The 26,718-nt window shown below is 39.8% G+C and overlaps 1 protein-coding gene across 2 annotated transcripts in view; it reads left to right on the top strand.

Annotated features, from left to right (window-relative positions):
* The window catches only part of LOC139463733 (dnaJ homolog subfamily C member 13-like), a 510,967-nt gene extending 485,092 nt beyond the window's left edge, over positions 1-25,875 (top strand). For both annotated transcript variants that reach the window (XM_071244983.1, XM_071244982.1), the window contains 3 exons: positions 2,820-2,960; positions 4,872-4,971; positions 21,482-25,875. In XM_071244983.1, coding sequence (XP_071101084.1) covers positions 2,820-2,960; positions 4,872-4,971; positions 21,482-21,588 — 348 coding nt within the window. In that variant the 3' untranslated portion in view covers positions 21,589-25,875. The remainder of the gene's footprint in view (positions 1-2,819; positions 2,961-4,871; positions 4,972-21,481) is intronic.
* The last annotated feature ends 843 nt before the right edge of the window (positions 25,876-26,718 follow it).

The raw sequence follows: 26,718 nt of genomic DNA, 5'->3' as shown, positions 1-26,718 counted from the left end.
GAATTCCAAGGCCACATGTTCCCGCTTGTGTACTGTCTGCTCCCGAACAAGTCCAAAGATACCTACACCAGGACATTTGAACGTCTAATGGCTCAACAGCAGAATTGTTACTTCAATCCAAGAACTTTCCAGTTAGACTTTGAAATCGCTGCCCACACAGCTGTACGGAGTGCCTTTCCCAACACTTTGATCAGGGACTGTTATTTTCACTTCACCCAGTGCATTGGCGTCGAGTACAGAAGGAAGGTCTGGCTACGGACTACAAGAACGATGATGAAGTGCAACGACTGGTGAGAAGAGCCGCAGCCATGCCTCTGCTTCCCTTGGACAAGGTCGATGACGTCTGGCTCCAAGCCATCGCTGACAGTCCCGCGGGTCCCAAGGTTGCAGCCTTCATGGACAACGTCACGACAACGTGGGTGGAAGGACGCCAATTCGGACCTGAGATCTGGAACCATTTTGGTAACCAAGGGCATCGCACTAACAATAATGTCGAGGGGTGGAATCTCAACAAACTTGCCAGGAAGAGCCATCCAAACATTTTTGAAGTTGTTACGCTATTTCAAAGAGAACAATCCAACGTAGAAGTCGCCATTCAACGAATTGGAGCCCACTGGTCAGCACCGCCCAGAAAGAGAAGATACCGGCTGATTGACAACCGTCTTCAGGCTCTGAAAGACAATCTCGTCAACAACGTCATCAGCGAAGTTGAGTACACAGATCACGTTGGTGACCTGATCCACTTGGAGTGAATGACTTGAACACAACGTGTATGCCAGTGAAACCGCAAATTTATTATAGAATGTATTTATGTATTTACCATTATATTTTAAGATATAAGTTATTGTTGTTTTTGTAGAAATTATAATGTACATCTATGAAATATTAAAGTATTAGAGTTATTAAATTTGTTAAACGTAAAGTACTTTTGTGCAACTATACTATACTTCAGCATCTAATAAATTACTACTGTGATTACGGTATATGCATTTCTGTGTTTTTCTTGTAATTTGAGAGTCCCGGTATAGCAATATCCCATGTTTACTGTAGCGTGACCAGTCTTACTGTAGCTTCACGAAAGCGAAGAGATTTTAGAGTTGATTATGGCTAGGTTTCGTCTCTTCCGGCCAAGAACCTTAGCACCAAGTAGAGCACTTCTACAACAACAATATACAGTGTTTTCCTAAAAACAACACACAGTTTATATGTTTATTCTGTTGACTGGTATTAGGGAAGTTCAAAGGCCATAGAATAATTGAACCAACAACAGTTTACTGAATATAAATATTGACTGAAAGAATAATGAGTGAGAAATAATAGAGAACGTAGAAAGTGCACAAGTAAAAAATGCTAAATTTGTTGGTGAATGCTGAGATGGACTGCATACTTTCAAGGAAGGTGTTTAAATGGAGAACAGTCATTGCTTTAGTACATTGCAAATGCTAAATCATTATTAGTTTTCCCTTTTTACTTAGAACATCTCAATATATCTTTGTGGTTGCTTTTTCGCCAACTAAATCTAGTGCCGTTCTCGCCAAGCAGCTTTGGTGACAATTTGTCCTGATTAATTTTTTTCACCATATCAGCTGGTTAGGCAGTCTAGATAGACGTGAGCCGAATGCATATTTAGAGACTTTATTTGCAGAATTTATAAATTGTATATACATCATGAAATAAATAGATCTGATAAAAATGGCATTTGTTTTACAAAGTTTGCTCCAGTAATAGTTATTACATAGAAGGATATAGGAATGGAGTTTGTCCATTAGTCAGCTACTCAATGAGGACAGATTTTCTCAAAAACTATTTTAGTCAGAGAAATGAAAATTTTCACATTGATTTTACTGGTCATGATATCAAATGAAATAAAAAAGAAAAATTGGTGTCATGAATGCAGTGTTTTAAATTACTGCATGAAATGGAAAAGGAAAATGTTTTATCAGAAACAGTTATATTAATGAATGTTTGCATGCTTATATGAGGGATAGTTGTCAAGACTTGAGTTCAAAAATAGAAGCCGTAAATTATTCTTTTACACAGTTATGGCCCATCATCCATGTTATTTACTAAGTGCATAGTGTCTGCAATGGGGACAAGTTTTCTCAGAAACAGAAGTTACTTGAATGAAACTGTGGAAGCTTATACAAGAGATACTTATCAAGAATACTTTGAAAATTGAAGCCTTAAATGATTTTTTCAGAGCTACTTCACTTGCTTCAAGTTTTTGCTTCCTATCTTCAATGGGGACAAGGTTCCTGAGAAACTACATGAAAATGTGCATGCTTATGAGAGATACTTGTTTTATTGTTAACATTAAGTTCCCTATTATTCACTACTATATGAACAAACACAATTCTAATGTGCCCCATGGCAGGGGATAGTGATAATGCTGTGATGTTTTAATGTCAAACATCATGTTCCAGTTGACATTGTCGTTGGAACCTGTAACTACTGGAAGAAATGGGTGAGATTTTGCAGCTCATGTGTAATATGTTGCCCCATCATACCAGCCCCCAGCCCCCAGCCTCCAGCCCCCAGCCCCTGTTCTGGTGCCAATAAGCTTGTCTTAAAAGCGGAAGTTTATGGTATAAAAAGATTACATTATGCAGCAAAATGATGAATCAATGTAATTGTTTGTATAACTACACTTTTCTTACTTGTATGTTAGACACATTCATGCATACTACTTCCAACTAACTGCATGGTTGTGAAGTGTAGACATGGATGTATCTCTTTGAGTATATTTCTCCCTGTTCAGTAACACTACTCTGGGAACATATACAGTTATGTGAACTGAGGTATTACCTTTTCTTCTTCAGGCACTAAAAAATGATTTGCTGCCATTCCTTCTTCGACTTTTGGAAGGAGGCCTTGAGGCTGTTGAGAACCCTGCAGCTACTAAAGCTCAGATTGTGAAAGCACTGAAAGCCATGCAGAGGAGTTTACTTTATGGAGAGCAGGTATGGTTGATCATATGGTTGATGGGAGCACTGAATTATCTTTAACTTCTTTGACAATATATGGCCCCTCACTATTCACACCCCCTTAGTGCCAACCAGACCAAATATGTGCTTACTGCACTTGGCAACCTTTTTCTTCTACCGGTAAGTTTGAACTTCATGCGTTTGTCACATACATGTAACTACACTGTATGTATATTGGTATCAGACGACCAATTTGAAAAAGATTTACTTTTTCCAACTGTAGAGTTATTGGTTAATGCTATTGATGTGAGTCTGCAAGGAAAGGTTTATTTACACGTATTGCATATTTTCATCGACTGTGTGGCATGGCAATTTAGCACGGCACCAGAGACTAAATGATATTGAGGTTTGTTAGTCTTTTCATGAGGCTTATTGTCAAAAAATATTCTAATCTAAGATAAAATTATGTAAAGACAGCTGTGATCTTTGATATTAATGTGGTACAAGAAATGTTTGGAGGCAGTAGGTTCACAATAAAAAAATAAACATTAAATGGCCAATCTGCAGGTAATCAACAGCATGGCCACGACATTTGTGTGAGCCGATGCCATATTGTAAACACATTGTGTCAAGGTGAGTTTCACATGTGGTACCTCATCCCTACTTTCTGTTGATGATACACACAATGCAACAATAATACAACAACTGAAAATATTAACTTAACATCCAAAATGATGTCAACTTCACCTTTTTGTGTTTGAGTCAACTGCTTATGGATGTGATGTGCTGTAAAGTTCTAGTTTGATTTGTTTTCCATTCATTGAAACTCTGATACTGATGCTATGGTTCTATGGTAATATGCTGTAATTGTACAAGAGAACTGATAGCTAATGATATTTGTAAATACATGTTATCTAATACACATTCTAAATATCCTGACCGCCTCCATGGTATAGAGGTAGAACGCTCGGCATTCAGTGGCTAAAACAAGGACGGGTAGGCTCGGAGTCAGTATATTGTATCTTAGTGGGGTATCCATGTTAAACTGTGGCATGGTATCCAGTGGCCTAGCGCTATAAAATCGGCATAAGTCCAGACTAGTACAAGCAGCCACTCGCATGCATGCACATCGATATGTAAGTGCACTAATTTTTAATATGATGTTATACCCCATTTCACCTCGCCTATAAATCTCTTCAGGAAATATTCATACTTCCAACATTCTGCAATGGATATTTTTTAATATTAGATTTACAAATTATTGATGTAGTGTGTACTCTTGATTATTGTATGACAATCTATCTTTAGCTTAAAAGCTTTGGTTTTTTTCGTTCAATGACGTTACAATTTGTAATTGTATTTGTGTAGGCTAATAGACTAGCTGATAGTCCGTGATTTCCCACCCCTGTGAGTTATTCGTCTTGATAGGTGCACATGGTTCTCACATGGATGACATTACATCAAATAGCTGATCTGATCTGTGGTAGTATAAGGGAGACAAATGGTTTTGATTTCCAAATGATAATAATATTTTCTTTGACTGAACTAGAACATAGTACAATTTCTTTGAATACATAACCACAGTATTTATGAATTCTCTTGGTTACAGTGGAAAACGTAAAAATAAATAACCATACGCAGATTGTCTGTGCTTGTAAGTGTTAATAAATTTGTGATAACTAGAGAAAGACTTTCTGTTTCAAAGTTGTACCAGATTTGGCATATTTTTTCCCATTCTGAAATGATGTCATTACAGGAAGTGCTTATAACGTCGTTGTTAATGTCGTTAGAGGCACAGTTTGGGGGAATTTAGCAAAGGGTGGGGATGAGGCTGCTTCTGTTTTTGCATGTCATAAAACATTTCAAGTTTATAATAATTTGTTTGGATATGGAATTAGTGTTCTGTGTTGGAGTGTACTATGACCTTGCTTGCTATTGTGTTCACAGATTACAGGAATCCTTGAAAAGTCAGCAGTATGGAAGGACTACAAAGATCAAAGACATGACCTATTCATCACAGACTCCAACATATCAGGCTATCTCACAGGTATGACTTAGTTTTCTCTAGCCCATTGAGACTTTTTTGGAAGCTGTATGTATATATGTGAACAGTGGTGCTCAGTGAGTCCATCAGCCACAGGTCATTGGTGTAATCCAGTACATTTTTTCCATGATTCAGATGAAATTTTGTGTGGATGTTTGTTACTATAAAGCGGTTCAAGTTTGTTCAAAGCTTCAATATTTAAATTTCATTGCGGTAGCAAGCCATCTTTGATTAAAAGAAAAATAACATAAAGGACCAGGAGCCTGAAACTTGGATGGCCAGATGGTCATGATAATATTTTGTTCTTTAAGTTTAAGTTTAAGTTTGTTGTTTATTGAAAAAGTGTTTGTCATACTCCTGAAAAACCACTTGACAATAAAGATAAAACTTCACATGCTTGTTCCAACCTTTGATGACAACCCAAAATGTTAGAATCAAATTTTCAATATGGTTGCCACTGCAGCCCACTTCTGGTGATAATGATGAATAGGGAGGAGAGCACAAATTTAAAATAATTCACCATATATGTGATATCATGGTATGGAAATTGCCCTTGAATTCTAATGTTTGTCTTTAAAAGGCCTTAAACCGGCATTTGCCTTGAACTCAATTGCATGATTGCTTGAATTACGAATGTTCTACGAACTGAATGTGATTGCAATGCGGTTACTTCCCTTTATACTACGTCACAGCATTGTTTGCATGTGTCAGCAGTGAACTGAAGTTTCAGGCTCAAAAAGTATAATATAACACCTCCTGACCAAACAGTATTTATCCCCTGCCACAAAGTGGGGTTGGGGATATAGGAACAGAGTTCGTCCGTCCGTCTGTCCATCCTTCCTTCCATCTGTCCGTCCGCTTCTCACAGGGGACAATTCTTTTAAAAAACTATTCAAGTTAGAGAAATAAAATTTTACACGCTGATGTTACTCAAATTGGTGTCGTAAATACTTTTTTAACAGAGTTATGGTCCTTGATCCATGTTATTTTACTTTGTACATAGTGTCTTGAATGGGGACAATTCTTCTCAGAAACTACTGAAGTTGGCTTATGTTAGAGATACTTTTATTATATATACACCACAAATATAGTTAAGCACCCTCAAAAATTTTCTGTATAGTAAATAAGAATCACGATCATGATAAAAGTGGACAGAGTGGAGTTAGAGAAAGCGTTATGTTTGTAAAGAGCAACCATCTGAGAACAAACGAAATGTTCACCATTGAGATTGCCCCGTATTAGTCACAAGGTCTAGCTTGCAATCATGGGATATGCACCCCCATATCATCGCGGAGCCATTACCAAACAGAACAGTTAGTTCAATGTTCTTGGGGGTGTATGGTGTACCTTGGTGCCTCCACACTCCCGTTCGGCCATCATTCACATGCAGCTGAAGCCTGCTTTCATCTGACCAATGGATACGTCTCCATGTTCTGAGGTTCCACCCTTGGTGGACCGCCTCCGTGGTCTAGTGGGAGAGCGGAAGGTCCAGGGTTTGATTCCCGGCCGTGTCATACCAAAAGACGCTAAAAGATGGTACTTGTTGTTACCCTGTCTGGCGCTCGGCATTAAGGGGCTAAAACAAGGACTGGTCGGCTCAGAGTCCATATACTCTGTCTGAGTGGGGTTAAACTGCGGCATGGTATCTCAGCGAGCTAGCACTATAAATCGGCATCAGTCCGGACTAGTACAAGCAGCTACACAAACATGCACATCGCTAAGTGCAATAATCTTGGACGCGACGTTAAACCCAATTTCACCTCACCTGCACCCTTGGTGTGCCAAACACCACTGTAATCGCAGTCTCCATTGACGTTGTACCAGTTTGTGGCGTTTGATGACTCTTCAGACACTCATTCCAGCAGCTCTTAAACGATTCCGCAATGTTTGGCCAGACAGATGTCTATTGGGTAACAAATTACGCCTCAGGTAGGTGCTCGTCGCAAATGGATTTCTTCGCACTAATCGCAGTAATATCCTTTTTTTCACATCCAGACATCACAGGAGGGCGTCGTGTACGTGGCAGGTACTTTACTGTATTGGTTTGGGCGTGTTTTCACACTCATTGGCTGATTACTGAGTAATGGTAACCCAGTTGACGTCCAGTCAACTTGATAGACATCCCAGTGGCATGCATACCAATGATTCTCCATCTTAGTGCATCACATACTCTCCTCCTTGCCATTTCTGACTTGACGACTACACAAATCAGTTTACACCTTTTCAGTACCAGTATTTGCTGCGTGAACATACTGTCTTTTGCTGAGTGCTAGGGAGGCATGATGCACGTGCCAAACACGGGAAATTGGGACGTCACCATCACGCATGAACAGTCACATTATTCGGACAAAACAACATTAATATCGTAATTAGTATTGCCATCACCATTAAGCACTATGGTAGTGTATTATCATACATAATATTAGGGGGTGCTTAACTTTTTTTATGTGTATTCTTAAGTGTGAAAGACTGAGAATTCTAAAGTTTAGAAAAGTGATATTTCACAGTAGTGACAGAAAAATGATAATGTTCTCTGCAGTGAAAATAATACTTTGACGGAACTAATTTCCACACAAGAGTTACTTCCCTTAACCCTGTACTTGAATTATCTCCCCCTGAAACAGATTATGTTATGCTAATGCTAATCAAAGAACATCAAAGTGAAGATTGATTATATTGACCTTTTACTCACTTCAGTGGATTTTAGTATGTTCGAACAACATCAAGAAGCTCCTCCCAAACATTTCTACAAAGATGTTGACAAATTTCTTGATGAGCAAGAAAATGAAAACACCAAAAAAAAGAAGACTGCTTACAACTTACCTGAAGATTCTTGCTGCTTCTCTTGCTGGGGAAGGAAAGACCAGTTGAAGAAATAGAGCCCATTGTTCTCGATGACCTCATATGCAAGTTCCTCATCTCAATTCACAAGAAAGATGCTTCAGAGTATGAACCCTCATCTCTTTTGAAATTTTCTGTCTTCCTTTGAGCGTCACCTTAAAAGGAAAGCATAAGGGTTCAGTGTCATTTAAAAGTGATGAATTTCCAAGTCGAGATCAGCTCTGAAAGCAGAACAAAATGATCTTAAAGCACAAGGAAAGGGAAATAAACCCTAGGCCTCTGATGAGATAACAGATGAGAATCTTGATACCATGTATCAAGCAGGTTCTCAATGCTTGTCCAACAGAATCAGCCTCATACATTCAATGTGGGCTCTCTGTACATTTCTATTTTGGGATGAGAACTAGGAAATAGGTACATCAGACAAAATGGGTGTGTGTGTGTCAAAATTAAAGATGATGACAACAAGGAAGAATACTTGGTATTTATCTCGATTACCCATTCTGGAGAAAACACAAGTGACATTCGCAGGACACGGCTTTGCCATCCCTGATGAACCCGATCAGAATCCAGTGGCCTGCTTCAACAAGTACAGGTACAACCGACACACATCCACTTCTTGCCAATCAACCATTTCGGGAAAGTCGACTCTGCCTGGTACAAGAGTTCACTGATGGCCTTGAACAAATTATACAGTATCATGATTGAATGACATGTAGGATGGAACAAACATCACAAAAAACAAATGTCTCACACCTTATAAGTTTTAATAAATTATACCTACTATTGACTCTTTTAACAAAAAATATACTTTAAAAAATTCATAATTTAAATAAATAAATAATCTAGTTATTTGTTATGTTTATGTCAGATGATTAAAATTAAAATTTAAGTAATATTGAATGCAATAAATGATATCATATTACATAATTAAAACTTTTATTTTAATCTCACTATATATTTCTTCCTTCTTCTTTGGATCCTTGTGTGGAAACATCCGAAAACAAAGTTTCCAGCTCCTAAAACCATTTTGCCTGAACCCCCGCACCTGTATCACCATCGACGTCTATCATTTACGCCATGTAAACACACAGTAGGGGCCATAGACATCGCTACCCCCGACTACAGTTACCATTACGACTACCAACCCTCTCGGCGCTGCTAGTCTCTCCCGGGACGCCTCCGTTACCATCAATTTAAGAATCGACATTCCAAGGATCGACAATCAAGGGATCGACAGGATTGACCTTAAAGGATCGACAATCGATCCATGAAGACAAGTCGCTTCTGCATTAGGAGGCTTCATATCCCACATTTGAAGCAGATGTCTGGTTTCCCACACAGTGAAATTGCTGGAATATTGCTTAAAGCTGCATACAACTCACTCACTCGACATCGCACTGATGACGACTGTTGAGTCGACCCTGCAGTTCAACATCAATCCTCGGATCGATTCTACACCCTGGCATGGTTGTTCCAGTTTTACAGATCACCACTGACATCAGGATCTATCTTGATCACATGTCTCCGACCCTCAGCGTTGCACCAATCAACAGTCTTCCAAGGGCTATTACACTTACAGGTATCACATTTGGGTGTGATACCCTGAGCTTTTACCCACATGCATCACCTGGCCATTATATGGAACTGAGATACCCACCATATCAGAACTACAGATCTACTTCTGACTACTATTGCTATACAGCACGAAGGGAGCAACATCAGGATCAATACAGTTACATAGATCAACATCAACCTTCGTTACATCCTCGATGTTCCGCCCCTATTGGCAGCTGTTGAGATTTTCTATCCCACAGCAGATTAACATCGCATACTCCATCACATGTTACTCTGCAACAAACCCACCTGTGGATGAGACTACTACGAGGGACCCGACTACTACTTTCCCATAACTTACTTCTCTTGTCTACAGATTTTGAAGCGCTGCTATAGGCCATGACTACACCCAAATGACAACAACGCACTGGCCAATCAGTATTAACCCCTCAGAACACCACAATGAGATATCACCATTACAGGTTATGAGGATTGAAACAGCCACTCATGCCCATCCCCCCCCCCCAAGACTCACAGGGACACTCACTAGCGATTTATAAGAAGAAAGTTTATGTTTCCCTTCACTTCTCCAGAGTCAGGAAATCATGCGCACTCCCTATTCAGGTTTGAATCGTCAGCCAGATCAACATCATCATGACATTCTTCATTGCGCCAGTCGATTATCATCGACACTCTCTCTGCCTGATCTTTCAGTTTTGGTACATATCATATCCGTCAATGCAGTGCTGAACCTACACCAATCGAACACAAAGGTTCGACGGGAGAGTTTGTCGACCTTTCATCAGGTGTTCGACATATGTAGATGTTTTCAGCATCATACGGGGCTCAACTTGCTACTGCACCAGTTTCGTCTCATATTGTACAAGGAACTGAATGTCTATATAGGTTATTCTTTGGAACTCGGAACACTGCTTGTGTGTTGGGAGCTTTCGACCACGTCTTCAGAAAGACTGCAGTATTTCCTGTTCTTGCGCATGGGTGATTCACATATCGCATGTCAAGACTTACCTGCTTTGTGAACAAGACCCATGTGCTGGAATTGGAACAGACTGACCTCATGGGAGCCGTGCAGTGCATTTACAGTATAATTTCAATGACTACATGTGAAGTCTTTCACATCTTTACACCTCCTTTTGTTGTTGCCTCGATACAAGAATGTGCATCACTTTTTTTAGGGCACCAAGGGGGTGGAATCTACACATCGATATACTGCCAATCAATCTTGTAAGACACGTTATCCTTCGCGTCTCGGACAAGCTCTTTGCAACCAGATGCCACACATCACCAGTTGCAGAAGGCAGCTCGGACTATCACAAGTTAAAGGCATTTGACGGCTATGGTTCAGCTCAAGGTATTTCATCTCCAACCACTGTGTCACCTCCACAAATTGCTGATTACCTTCAAGAGTTACATCCTACTTCCACTAATTTTTCATATGACAATAAGTGGAATGTCTTGGAAGGATATTGTACAGCCAGAGATATCACTAATGTCACCTCAACATATCTGCAACCTTTGTGTTCTACATGACAGCTCAAGGGATCTTCTGTGACTACTTATCTAGCAGCAATTAACACAGCCTTACCTCTTAGAGCGTAGGTGGTGGTTTGTCTTGTAGAACTAATTGACTGGAGACCCCTTCCAAATTGGTTATAAGTCGTGGTTGAATAGGTTTCCTACTTCAAACTATGCTGTCATTCTGGAAATGATGTCCTACATGACGACACATAACACATGTTATACCCGATATCATGAAGTCCTGGTAACGTAAAGGGGTCACTATTGTGTGACAATCTTATGGTTGAAGCATGTTTAGCACCAGCTTCCTCGTGTATATCTCACGGTTGTAAGACCACTATATAGCTGGGCTATATCTGCAACCCACTGTCTGACCATGGGATAAAATGCATAGTGTGAGAAAGGATAGATTAAAAAAATTGAAAGTTTTACAGTAAATTGTATAGTTATGTACTTACTTATCCTATCTCACAAGTGATATGCCTGCCCAACCATCCAAGCCTGTCAACTCCAAGAGAGAGAATGATCTGGCATAGGGTGTCAGGTGATCAAACCATGTACGTCACAGTGCATGGGATTGTAGTGTGTGACCCAATTGTTTAGGTGGTAACTATGGTGCGAGGGGAGTTCAGGCGAAATGGTTTTAGAAGCTGGAATTTGTTTTAGGACGTTTCCATACATGGATCGAAAGAAGAAGGAAGAAATGCATAGCGAGATAGGATATGTATATAAATGTACAATTTACTGTAAAATTTTCAATGATTCATAAATTTACACGTTAAGAAAAACAAATGAATTTGCATCAATTACTTATTTTTTGCAGCATGAAAAAGCACATAGTTAAGAAACCTTTGGATGAAGGAGTTGCCACAAATCAAACAATGGAAATAACAGTTAAACATAACAATTTTTGTCTTTCTTAGCTATCCAATAACAGTCATGCTTTACAAAGTTAACTGACATGAAGTTACTTTGAAATGTCATCATACATAGACATAAATACAACAAATATAGATTTTTGTGTTCATATCAATACTAGAAAACTATATACTATAAGAAACATGAAAGTAGTATTTTGAATATTAAACTCCAGCTACACCTCCGGCTTTCTAATGACAACCCCTCAGACCGAAAACACTACAATTGTCGCTAACATGGACAAGACCTTCGCTGCATTCCGTTGTCTTGATCAGAAAAATCAAGTGATTGTCATCATGAGCATCCGTCTACGTCTTGGGATATGATGGCCTGCACCAACCATATCAGCGAACTTGGCCAACTGGTCTCGTTGGCCTCTTACAGGCATAGTCACCTCGTATGGCGAGCTTGAGATACTGATGTTTTTCTCTCTACCGGGATTTTTATGAATCCGGTCTACGTGCCTGCCAACCATGAATCGTCTTACGATACTCTCCTATGAGAAATCAGCATTACAAGGTTTTGAAGCTCAACACAATGCCCCTCCCTATTCAGATTTGAATCATCAGACGGACGACATCAACCTGAGGCACGATATCATCACAGCAAACCTTTAACATTGACGCCCTCGAATTCAGCCTGATATTCCATATTAGTTGGCATGCCTTATCCATGGTCAACCAACACCATTCTAACAGACGATTCTACGGGGGAGTTCGTCGGTCTTTCATCGTTACAAACGGCAGTTGTTCGATGTCTGAAGATGTTTTTAAGCGTCATACGGGGCTCACCTACGTACTACACCGGTTTCGTCCCATGTTCTACAAGGAACAGACTGCCTATACACCGGTGTTTTTCATTACTCAGGACACCGCTCGTGTGTTGGGAGCTTTTGACCACGTGATTGGAAAGACTGTTGTATTTCCTGTTCTGCGCAAGGGTGAATTACACATCACACCCCAAGATTGCTATTTGTAAACAAGACTATCATGACTTTGGTTACAGGCTGATCTCATGCGAGCTGTGCGAAGAATTGACAGAAGTTGTCAATGACTATACGTACGGTCTGTCACATCTTCACAACTCCCTTTGTCGTCGCATCTATACTGGAATGAACAGCGCTTTTTCCGGTGCTAAGGCGATGGGATCCATCGTCTCTTCACCAGTTCTACGCGTCACCGATCAACCTAGCAGGAAAAGTCATCCCTCACTTATTCAAAACGAGAGCTGGTGAATATCGACATTTATTTCGGTAAATGATCCTAATGTCCTCCACATCCATTCAAGGCACGGTTTCTGCTACAACCGCTCTTCCACATGGTCCCGATTACCCTGCTTCGTACAATCAACCGGTAAACTACATCTTCAGCCTCGTTTTTTCTACTAGATACTAGATCAAGATTTTACCATTGCTTTAGAAAACAATTTTTCGATCTGCATGCGAACTCATCTCCACATCAACATTCAACATTCTATGTATGGTAGTAGCTATTACTCTTTGGACGACCTCTCCGCTACCCCATTCCAACCGTCAACAGACGACAGCTTGGACTAACACAACTGGAAGGAAACCACCCTTCTTGTCACTGGCGGTACACTACCCTTTGGAATTGCTTTGACCCATGACTATGTACACAAGTGACTAAACCAATTGTTGTTCGTCACACAGGATATCGACAATTACTCAAAACTACCATTTTTACCCGGAAATTATTAACACAACTACGTTGGTTAATAAATTATCAGAAGTCCCACTTACAACCATTCCAGGATCTCGATTCCTTGGGATCAAGTCTAATGACTAACATCCTAGTACCAGAACAAATGGAAGAAACACCTCTTGTGAAGGACAGTGGAATCGATCGTGTGCGCAGGAACTTGTTTACACAAGTCGGAATACAACAACCACCTGTTCATGGATGCTTCACTTCAAGGTCGGAGAGCTCACTTCACCTTGGAAGTAACAACAGGCCTATGGTCAGAAGCAGACAGCATTACCACATCAATTATCTGGGATATGAGGCTGTAATCCGGACAGTATTTCTTTGGACCAGTGGTGGCACGTGGTCCTGTGCACAGCGCACAGATCACAATCAGGTGAAGTTAACCAACGTCGGTCTCGGAGAGTAGTTGGATTGGTGACCACGTTAAGCAGCTTGACTCCTGAGAGATTCTAGGACTTCGGTCCTGCCCCACACTGAAGCACATGTACCACATGTGGTGTCTCCTTAGGCAAGTGACTTTGTTCGCAATGTGCCTCTTTTCACCCAGCAGTGAGTGGGTACCCGGTAGGATGAGATGGTAATGCAGCTGTTAACCTTCTAGCACCTCACAGGCAGCTTGGGTTGTATACTGCCCAGGGAGATGAGAATGAAAATCGAGTGCTCACTGATCCATTGACCGGGGTAATAATAGTGTAGCGCTATGAGGATCCACTTGGTGAATGGAATCTGACGCATTATAAATGCACTAATCATATCAGACAAAACAGTCAAGAACCCAACGTCTGATGATCAGGTCACTCATTTCAACTGTGGCATACACCTTCAAGGCACAATGAAATCAGAGACCCTCCTGCAGTTGACCTTTCACCTTTGGTAGACAAGCTCAAGCTTACAGGTAAAGACAAGACATATACCGGGAGCGGCAAGTGGATTAGCAGACACCTTGTCCAGACCAGCCAGACTATCGCCAACAGAATGGAAGCTACGGCTGAAGCATTCCAACAGGCAATAAAAGAAAAGGTTGTCTACTAATAACCCTATTTGCCTCAGATAACATTGTGTCACCAACACCAGACCCACAAATCTGGTCAATCAATGCTCTGACGATATCATGGGAGGACCTGACCGCCTTGCGTTGCCCCCACCAGCCTTGATACCAAGGATTCCACAAAGATCCTACACACGAGCTACCTACATCTGCTGTTGGTAGCGCCTTCTGACCGACAAGTAATTGGGTTCCAGAGATCATCGAACTGGCAGGGATTCCACCACTAAGACTTCCAAACTGGTCACATCTACTGCTACATCCTCCCTTTCAATCAGGTCCATCCAAGACCAGAATTATACGAACTTCACGTATGGAGTATATCAAGAGCAGTCTCATAAGAGGATTTCCTTAGCCCTTCGTCAATCAATGAGAATCTAGGTGACGATAAATGGAAAAGTTTTCACCAGTTTGCAAGATCCAGGGGTTTTCACAGGCAAGCTACTATACCACAAGTAGCAGATTACTTATGTCACCTATGAAGTACAAGGCATCTTATGGTTCGACACTGGGCACTTACTGGGCAGCGATCAGTTCTGTACCAACAACTCATTAATGGGATAAAACTTGCTATTGTTCCCGAACCAATATATCTACACAGATCTTTCAGACGTTACCATGACTTCAGGTTTCAAGGTTTCTGATGTCGCTGACCTTTGGACATTGATTCGCTCATACCACCTTATGGACCAATCTTCCACATTTGGCTCTCCAGCATGGGATCTCCCTGTATTCCTCCGTCACTTCTCCTGACTGACTATAAATCAATTGTTGATAAAACCTCAAACTTTACGTTCATGACGATCTTCCTGCTTGCGCTGGCTCCTACAGCTCGTGTTAGAGGGACTGGTGCTCAGACGTCGGTTGAGGCAGGTTTCAGTGTCTTCAATAAAATAGCATTCAAAGAGAACCGGATCGTCTTTTCAGCCTCCAGCACTCTCACTGATTGAGAGCTGATGTCATGGAAGACATCTACAAGTTCTACTTGAAGGCATCTCAGACCATCCGTCGCTGTCGCAAGCTTGTTTTCATACCCTTGTCAACGGCTGCAACTTCTGATGTATCTTGAACCACCATCTCCACTGGCTACGTTCTACTATCCTCAGGGTCTACAACTTTGAGGGACTACCATCCCAGCTGCTTCCAATCCTCATGAGACACAGGCAGTGACTTCCACCTTGGAGTTGCATAGTATTGCACACTTTCAGCCATCATGGAGGGATGTTCTGGCGTTCTGATATGGTCTTTGCCTCCTACTCCTTTCGGAATCTCAGTTACCGACATCCAAGGTCACAGCTGCCACACAGCGCAGATGAGGAAGCCAAGCAGAAATGCAAGTCCCAAGTCTGGTTTCCTGTATATATACTGCAATATTTTCATTTATTGCTTGTTTATCGGGTTTCCCAGACAAGCTCCCAGAGGGAGGGTATATATGCTTGTCTGTTGGGACTTCGGTCTACGTCAATAGAAGCCACCATCCGGTGTGGCCATTTGTTTAAATGGTGTCCCGATCTTCTACCTGCTCACCTCTGTCTTTGCGCATGTGATGTCTCAGTTGACAACATGTGTGATAAACTGGTATCGTCAATCGTTCCTCTTCTCGTTCTTACCTTATTCAATCTCTACATGAGTTTGATAGATTGACGGAGCGATAAAAGAGATGCCAAGCTGGTCTACCTTACGTCCTTGGGAGCGTATGTGTAAGGTCTGTCTTGTAAAACCTTTGCCGGGGACGGGGTGTTTGAAACAAAACACCTCCTCCTAGCCGCGGTGAGGTTAAGTCGTGACCGAGTAGGTGTCGCCCGGGCTCATGGTTACGCAGTCGTTCTTGGAACGGCGTACTGTGTGAAACCAAGGAACACATGATTCCCCGATGTCATGATGTATATATCTTGGTAGCACAAAGAGTGTTTTTTGAAGCAACCCTTACACGATTTTATCACTAATCATTGTAAAATGCTTTGAATTTTCCTAATTAGTTCCAGCCTACATCGTGTATGTCTCATGGTTGAAGTCCTTACAGGCTAGGGTTTCTGCGCTCCACCATCCAACCGTGGGATAAATGCATAGTGTGAGATAGGATAAGTTTAAAAATTTGTAACTTTTATAATAAATTGTATATTTATATACTTATCCTATCTCACACACTTAATTCCCACCCAACCATCCCTGCATCACAGTTACACCAGCCTGTACGCTCTAGATTGAGAATGAGGGTGCTGGATGTCAGGTGATCAGGTTGCTGGGGTCGTGTCGCACAAGATTTTAGTAGTGCGTGAACCATGATCACAGTGATGTGTGGGATGTGTTACACACGCAACCAATCATCGTAGAAAAAGCAAGATAAACATATTTTTATTGCATATATGAGGTTTGTGTGCGCACTTGTGATGTGCTTCCAGGTCGCCTTATACACGGAGTATAGGATTTTGGGTTGATTTTGAAGGCGTGTACAGGGGGGTCGTCTTATGCGTGGGGTCGCCTTATACACAGCGATATACGGTATATAAATATACAATTTATTAGAAAATTTACGATTTTTTCTGATGACATTAAGTGCTTCTTTAGGCTTTTTAGGACTCTTTCATATAGTTTATATTCACTTGTATACTACATGTATATTAGAGTGGTGGACAACCCATAAAAGCAGACTCATTTAATGAGTAACAGATCCCCACAGTAGAACAAAGCACAGGGACATTTATCTTCTCAAGATGTCATTTATGCATTAGGAAATGCTGGTTGTGGTGATTTCTTTTGATGGCAGACATGTTTTTTGGTGGTAAAATGAGCATTTATGTGTCAAGTAAATTAAATAAATGTCTTGAAACAAGTTAGTTTGCACATTGGAATGATCATTTTATTCAAAAGTCATTATGCTGACTTAAGAAACCTACAATAGAATAAATAAGCAATTAGCAAAATTGTTCAAATCTAGTTTTGAGCCAAAATGTGTTGAAAACATGAAAAAATCACTCTATTTTCATTTACAAATTATTACAAAACTAAAGATGATGTAAGCTCCATATTGACAAACATGTCATTTGATATCTCAAAATCTGCCTGATTGCTTAGGGAGCTTATTAAAATTCCGGAATTAATGTAGGAATAATATAATGTATGAACATTTAGTAAATGTGATCCATCCCCCATCCTGTTAAAAAAAACAAATATACAATTACATATAAAAAATTTACTGAGACAACACTGACATTCTTGTACACCAAATTGTTTTATTTGAACACATGAATCATTTAAGTATCTTACCTAAATAAGCTTGAGAAATTTGATTTATCCAATATGGAGGACAAAATGGCCTCCCAAGATGGCTGCCAATACAGAAAAATGACAATTCAGTGTTCCCTTGCTATTGATAATTGCATCAAAATTCTTTGAAGTTGTATCATTGGGTACTTTATAACTGAATCACCGGTAGATTGGGAGGAAGCCTGTGCACAGCTGGTTGCTGTTTCCGGCTTAGTTTAACAGAAAATACATTCTTTATCTCTGCATATAAAACAATGCTTTGGAGCGCAGGAAATACAGTTTGAATGGTAAATCATCAAGACCAGTAATTATTTATGTCAAATTAATTATGTTTATTGACCAAGTTTGTTATACCTGTTTATTCACCTGAATTCGCTGAAGGGATACAATGTGTTTTTTTGAAAGTGCATATTAATACTCGATAAATCTTTTTTCACACTATGATTATAAACAACTTCTATTCTAATATTTGTTTTAAACTCTGAAACGTGCAATGTAGATCATGTGAGGTAGGCAGAGCATGTGTTCTGTTTTATTGGTCATCTACCACCTACGACTCGACCTTCGTTAAACCGCTGATCATCTATAACGATCATCAATTATTTGGACCCCGAAGGTGGTGTTGTACCTAGGGATCACTGTATTTCGTTTTCACTTCAGAATGTATGAGAAATTTAAATGTCAAAATTTAGGTTTCGATCAGGAACTTCATCTATCGTGTTAATGTCATATCTAAGATAATTATCGCCGATGTTATATACTATTTTTGCTGATCATATTTACTTACTCTGAAGTGTCAATGTGAAGCACTTATTTGCAATTGCTTCAATATTATCAGTTACTCAAATACATTATTTTTCTCCAAAAACAGTAATATGCATTTAGTCACTGCCACTGCCAGTGTCACTGAAGAATTCAGATTCATCATCATGTGCAGAGTTTTGGCAACCAGAGCATTCAGTACGTGGCAGTCCAGGCATGAGAAAAGGACACTTTCTGGAGGCGACTTGTGATCTGTCACTGCTGATGAGATTAGGGATATATCTGCAGCCACATTGTCGTCTGAAACATGGCTCTCAACATGTGTTGCTTGAAAGCATCTTCTGTAGCTGCCTTGTCAGTGTTGGAGGCCTGGACATAGCCTAGGTCATCTAGAGTGTTCAAAAATATAACAGGAGGACAAATGCTCCAGCAGAGTCCAGGGACACTTCATGGGGGCTGAATCCAAACTGAATGTTGAGAAAGCTGTCTTCTTTTGATTTATAACCAGACATCACCACAAGAATATCTCGTTTCACAATGTTCTTCTTGATCATAATTACCAGCATGCAACTGCCTTTCCCTTACAAATAAATAACAAAGAACACCCAGTCTCGATTATCTCAGCAGTTTGGATCCCAAGCTGTGCATCGTTAAGTGATACAAGAATGATACAAGTAATACAATCTTATCCTAATCATTATCTCAACTAATATTCAGTCATCTAATATGATCTCTGTCTTATTAGTAGTAAAGTATCACATGTTACTTCAGTTACTACTCAAGTATCACATGTTACTTCAGTTACTACTCAAGTATCACATGTTACTTCAGTTACTACTCAAGTATCACATGTTACTTCAGTTACTACTCAAGTATCACATGTTACTTCAGTTACTACTCAAGTATCACATGTTACTTCAGTTACTACTCAAGTATCACATTTTACTTCAGTTACTACTCAAGTATCACATGTTACTTCAGTTACTACCATGTGGAGGTTTGCTAAGTCGTTACTCAAGTATCACATGTTACTTCAGTCACTGCCATGTGAAGGTGTGCCAAGTCGTTACTCAAGTATCACATGTCACATCAGTTACTACCATGTGGAGGTGTGCTAAGTCGTTACTCAAGTATCACATGTCACATCAGTTACTACCATGTGGAGGTTTGCTAAGTTGTTACTCAAGTATCACATGTTACTTCAGTTACTACCATGTGGAGGTTTGCTAAGTTGTTACTCAAGTATCACATGTTACTTCAGTTACTACCATGTGGAGGTGTGCTAAGTCGTTACTCAAGTATCACATGTCACATCAGTTACTACCATGTGGAGGTGTGCTAAGTCGTTACTCAAGTATCACATGTTACTTCAGTTACTACCATGTGGAGGTTTGCTAAGTTGTTACTCAAGTATCACATGTTACTTCAGTTACTACCATGTGGAGGTGTGCTAGTCAGTTACTCAAGTATCACATGTCACATCAGTTACTACCATGTGGAGATGTGCCAAGTCGTTACTCAAGTATCACATGTCACATCAGTTACTACCATGTGGACGTGTGCCAAGTCGTTACTCAAGTATCACATGTCACATCAGTTACTACCATGTGGAGGTGTGCTAGTCAGTTACTCAAGTATCACATGTCACATCAGTTACTACCATGTGGACGTGTCCTAGTCAGTTACTACCATGTGGAGGTTTGCTAAGTTGTTACTCAAGTATCACATGTTACTTCAGTTACTACCATGTGGAGGTGTGCTAGTCAGTTACTCAAGTATCACATGTCACATCAGTTACTACCATGTGGAGATGTGCCAAGTCGTTACTCAAGTATCACATGTCACATCAGTTACTACCATGTGGACGTGTGCTAAGTCGTTACTCAAGTATCACATGTCACATCAGTTACTACCATGTGGAGGTGTGCCAAGTCGTTACTCAAGTATCACATGTCACATCAGTTACTACCATGTGGAGGTGTGCTAAGTCGTTACTCAAGTATCACATGTCACATCAGTTACTACCATGTGGAGGTTTGCTAAGTTGTTACTCAAGTATCACATGTCACATCAGTTACTACCATGTGGAGATGTGCTAGTCAGTTACTCAAGTATCACATGTCACATCAGTTACTACCATGTGGAGGTGTGCCAAGTCGTTACTCAAGTATCACATGTCACATCAGTTACTACCATGTGGAGGTGTGCTAGTCAGTTACTCAAGTATCACATGTCACATCAGTTACTACTATGTGGAGATGTGCTAAGTCGTTACTCAAGTATCACATGTCACATCAGTTACTACCATGTGGACGTGTGCTAAGTCGTTACTCAAGTATCACATGTCACATCAGTTACTACCATGTGGACGTGTGCTAAGTCGTTACTCAAGTATCACATGTTACTTCAGTTACTACCATGTGGAGATGTGCCAAGTCGTTACTCAAGTATCACATGTCACATCAGTTACTACCATGTGGAGATGTGCCAAGTCGTTACTCAAGTATCACATGTCACATCAGTTACTACCATGTGGAGGTGTGCCAAGTCGTTACTCAAGTATCACATGTCACATCAGTTACTACCATGTGGAGGTGTGCTAGTCAGTTACTCAAGTATCACATGTCACATCAGTTACTACTATGTGGAGATGTGCTAAGTCGTTACTCAAGTATCACATGTCACATCAGTTACTACCATGTGGAGGTGTGCTAGTCAGTTACTCAAATATCACATCTTACATTATTTACTATGATGTGGAGATGTGCTGGTCAGCTATTAAAATATCTAACTTTTTAATGTACTGATGTTACTGATTGTACTTTACAGTTTTTGTAATGCAGAGTTATTTCTCTTACAGGGCCTACAGGACCAAGTGTTGCAGGCTACTTGACTGCAGGAACCAAGATGACAATGCCAGATGCCCCACCCCCTCTCGACACTGTTCACCAAGATGACCTGCACTAATTGCAGTCCCTTGAAATACCACTGAACAATAACTTTCAGATAAATTACTATGCCAAATTCATTGTTCAGTCATTAACAACAGTAGGATGTTTATCATATCACACACAATATTGAGGTGAAATGCTGTTGTCATAAGTTTGGATATTATGTCATCAGTGCCAATATTATTTCTTAATTGTCTTGTATAATAAGCTACCCTCTTGGATGTGATGGACTATTTTATACTAAATGCAATGGCAGTAAATTTGACATAGTATGTCATGTGTCCTCTTATAGTTAGTTACAAGTATATATGTTCTGAATAAGTAGACATAATATATTGTAACAACTTCTTTATTTTACTGTAATGGAAACATTTGGTAATGATCCTTATGCTGTTGTCAAGCAAGGTTGAATAATGAACATGGCACAGAATATGGTTCTAATTGATCAGAGTTATTTGGTGTAAGTCAAATCAACTACATAGAATTCAATAAGTATTGACAAACATTTCCACTTAGCGCCACTTAAATATGATTTATAGGAATATCTCCTGATTACTTGTTGCCCAGTTGCAGCACCTGCACAAAGATACCTGTGAATCAATATGCTCTTTGCTCATTAATTGGTTTTGGCCAAGCTTCAACCTTTGACCTAATTTTATTCCTCTACTCAGTCAGTTGTTAATGTATCAGTGTGTATTAATGTACATGCAGGATAGATGTTATGTAAAACATTCTTATTTCTTTTATTTATGTGAGATAAAAGGCCTTTCTTCTCATCGCTAAACCAAATAACAGTATCTTATGTAATGGAAGGTAAATGTTTCTAATGAGTGTATGATAAGACTCAGTACCCATGGTACTTTGATCATTGGTGATGAATGAATGAGTTCATTCTGTAAAGGGCCACCAGCCAATTATACAAAGTACACTGGTTTGATCAGTTCACCTGTACAGAGCACTAACTATTACATCTTTCCGAGGCAAGAGAGTTAACTGACTTTAAAAGTCCAGTTTCCACCCTTGCCGAACTAGGCTGGAATTACTGAGCTCGATCGTAGCGCCACCAGTGGCTATTATAAGTTATGTCCCTTCTAAGCCTCTCCTATGGACCAATCAGATTCCACCTCTCGTATCACTTGCGTTTGCTTCACACAAAATGGTTGCGCCTAGTCAGGACGATCTGATCGATAATCAAGATCTATATTGTGATAAAACGAATCTTACATCGCGAAATGCATCAAATCACGTGTGCACTTTGATTAAAAACATGAAAGAATTTGGAAAATATCTGCTGACAACGAGTTGGCGGTGCACATGCTTTGCAAATCCTGCAATCGATCGAAATCTGCACGACAGTTTACGAACCAGATTTCGATTTCGGTGCGCGATTTTGATTGGACTATGCATAGATTCGTTAGTCCAGACACAATGTAACTCCATATTACCAGCCTAGTTCGGCAAGGGTGGAAACTGGACTTTTATAGTCAGTTAACTCTCTTGCCTCGGGAAGATGTAACTATTACATCAGGGGACTGATTCACAAAGCACCCACAAGCCACTCACCAGAGAGTTGAGATGGATGCACAAAAGGTTACTGAAGCTTATCATAACCTAGGAACACCCCATGGATCGGGTCCCAACACATGTTACACACCACTGGCAACGATCAGTCTAACATTGTTACAGTGACATCGTACAACAAAACTGGCACATCTTTAAGAGTGTTCCTTTTCTTGAGAGCAAGAAATATATACTTTGCAAATCTTCTTATAACATAGAGGGTGCAGCTATATAATTGTTTTAGTTTATCAAGAGTTGGACATATGTAATAATATTTAGGAAGTAAATGTTCCTTCAAATTTGAGTAGAATGGACACTCGAGACAAAAGTGGAATTCAGTTTCCAAAATGTCACAATACAAAAGGGACATAGACGTTCTGGCCTTGGTATTGTATAATGCCTACCTGCTTCTACCAATAAATTATGACCAGAACATTGAAACCTAACAAGTGTTGTTTGATAGATGGCTATATCAATACAATTGGTTAGATGTTCATAATACCCTTTCCTTGACAGAGCAAAATATTTCCAGCTTAGAATAACATTCTAGATTATTATTCCATGTTTGTTGTCAGATATCTTTACATCTTTGCTTAAAACACAATATAAATGCATTTATATTTCCAACACCCTGCTGTAACCAAACCTCCCCAAAACCATATGTATACAGCAGTGATTTAACATTAGTAACCCAACAGGCTTTACCATTTTCTGCCTTCTATACTGAAGATCATAAGAACCTTTCACGATAACATTAACATGTTGTGACAATAACCTTAACCAGAATGTTATAACTTTTATGTAATGCAAAACCTTGATTCATGTTCTTTTAACAATTTCTCTTGCAATTATGTTAGGGGTGTTTCTATTCAAGCACAGAACAAGTTTACAGAAACAACCGTTTACATTTTCAATATCAGGTGAGGGTTGAAATCCCCAAACCTCTGCTCCATAATTTAAGATTGGCAATACTTTTATGTCAAAAACATGAAAACTGACACCAGCTCGGATTGTTGAGAATTTTCCCAGTGTTGATTGTAGTAGTCGATCTACTTTCAATGTTGGTCTTGCCAAAGTCTTTTGAGCAAGATACCAAGAACCAGAGGACGATAACTGCACACCTTGATGTTTATAACTAGGGACTATGTCAATGACAGAATCTCCAATCCTAAACCTTTCATAATATCTATGTTTGCCTCCATTTCTGAATACAATCACTTGGCTGTTTTAAATATTAATAGTCATTTTCCATTCATCACAATATAGGGAGAGTTGGTCAAGACATTTTTGTAGGCCCTTAGCTGTTACATCTAACAAGATTAGGAGGGCGCCACCTAGCGATGTGTAGTGCAGCAGCAGAGAAATGTCGCTCTGAGAAAAAAATGAAATAACATCAAAACCAATCTACCACCGAAGGTAACATTTTTGGAAGTTCCTCATATCAACAACGTCTAGAAGATGAGGTGTGAAAATGCAGATTATTCAGCCAGAATCGGCTGTTTTCACTCAATCTTTATCAACTTCATGTTCAAAAGAGCTAGACGAGCAGCCATGAGGCCGCACGTGCTGCGCGTGCCGAAGAACACCAGGTTACTTCTGCGTCTCTGTTTGTTTGTGTCTGTGTTGACGTTGACACTTTGCAACGATGTTAAGTCCAACCCAGGACGGCCAAAAACCCGCCAACTGACGATTGAGGGAGAGTTTTCTGCTTCTGAACTCCTAAAAGAACTGAAAGAAATGCGCCAGGAAATAGATGGGAACTTTGATAAACTTAATCGAAAAATTGAATCTGTTGAAAGGGATATGCAATTGTTGATGGAGGAAAACAAAGAACTGAAAGACACTATGAATAATCTATCAAATAAAGCGGAATATCTGGAGGGACTTAGCAAGAGAGATAATCTGATATTCTATAATAGTGAAGAATCTACTGGCAAAACCACAAGCGAAATCGAAAATAAACTTAAAGAAGTTATCACCAAAATGGAACTGAGACCCACAGACTTTGTATATGATGACATCAGACAACTTCCTACCAAATCACTGGGACCCAGACCTGTACTTGTGACTATTAGAAATTCGCTTGACAGAAAATCGATATTGAAAGGATCAAGCAATCTGAAAGGATCGAAGTTTGGTGTCTCTCAGGATTTTCCAGAAAAAGTACGACAAACCCGACGTAAGTTGAAAACGTTCCTAGGCAAGAGATGAAATGAAGTATGCAGCACTGAGATATGATAAGATTCAAATTGATAACAAACTGTACAGATTTGATCACATAAATGAAAATCTAATACACATAAAGACATTCTCACCAGTCACCAGGAGTGGTATAAACAATGCAGCAGCAGTGACGGAATCAGCGGAAGCAACAGATACGAATGATGATGATTAGGGGTGTGGCCAACGTCCATTATGTACAGATATCAGCCGAAAACTGTCAGTGTGGAACTGTGAAGGTTTCAAGAGATTACTACAAAAGAGTCTTTCTTTAGATTTTATCGATAAACATCATATAGCATGTTTCGTGGAATCCTGGTTGAATAAAGAAGATAAAGTAGACATTAATGGATATAATACATACAGCAAAACCAGAACTAAAGCAAGTGGTGCTATCAGAAACTCAGGCAGGATACTCACATTCGTGAATCAAGACATTTCATCTAACGTCTGTGAATTACATGGCTGTTCTAAAACAGATAATGTCCAGTGAATAAAACTTCAGTTAAACATTACTGTGGTGATAGGCTACAGAAGGATCAACCAGCTCACACTCAAAGGAACAATTGTTTGATATTCTAGAAGAGGATATTGATACGTTTTGAAGTTCTTTTCCTAATTGTGAATTCATTCTACATGGTGACTTTAACGCCAAAACTGGGAATTTAGCAGACTATTTAGAAAATGATGATACCACCTATTTGCCAATTGACGAAAATATAAACTATATAATGGATGAACCCGCCCCAAGAATATCTCAAGACAAAAATGTAAACAAAAGGGGAAAGTCATTGTTAGACTTTTGCAAGGAAAATGAACTCTGTATCTGCAATGGTCGTTTGTTTCAAGATAAAGACATTGGGAAAATAACTTGTGTTGTGAATGAGGGCCAAAGCGTTGTAGATTATGTTTTGTGCTCAAATATCATGTTTCACCAGTTTACCAGCTTCGACATTTGTAACGAAGTTGAATCCACACACTTTCCTATCACATACTCTGTCTTGTTCAAGTGATATAGATCACCTAAGTTGACCAACGATACATTATCTAAAAAGTCAAGATATGTCTGGAACGAGAACAAAATGGTAAAATACACTGAAAATTGGAATTTAATATCGGAACATTCTATCCAAGAAATAACAACAATAGCAGCATGTGGGCGTGTCGAGGAAGTGGCTGAAACATTCCACGATTTGCTACTGTCATGTTCAAAGGACTTCAAGAAATCGTCAGTATCCACAGTCAACAAGGGACATAACTGGTGGGATGCGGAATGCTACCAAGCCAGGTGTGACGCACGCCGTAAACTTTGTGCATTTCATGCAACTAACTGTACATGCGACCGCCTCACCTACATCGAAGCATG

This window comes from Haliotis cracherodii, unplaced genomic scaffold, assembly GCF_022045235.1.
Source record: "Haliotis cracherodii isolate W230 unplaced genomic scaffold, xgHalCrac1.p SCAF_16, whole genome shotgun sequence".
Taxonomy (NCBI): Eukaryota; Metazoa; Mollusca; class Gastropoda; order Lepetellida; family Haliotidae; genus Haliotis; species Haliotis cracherodii.
Note: the sequence above shows the minus strand (reverse complement) of the source record. Positions and strands in the feature narration are given on the sequence as shown.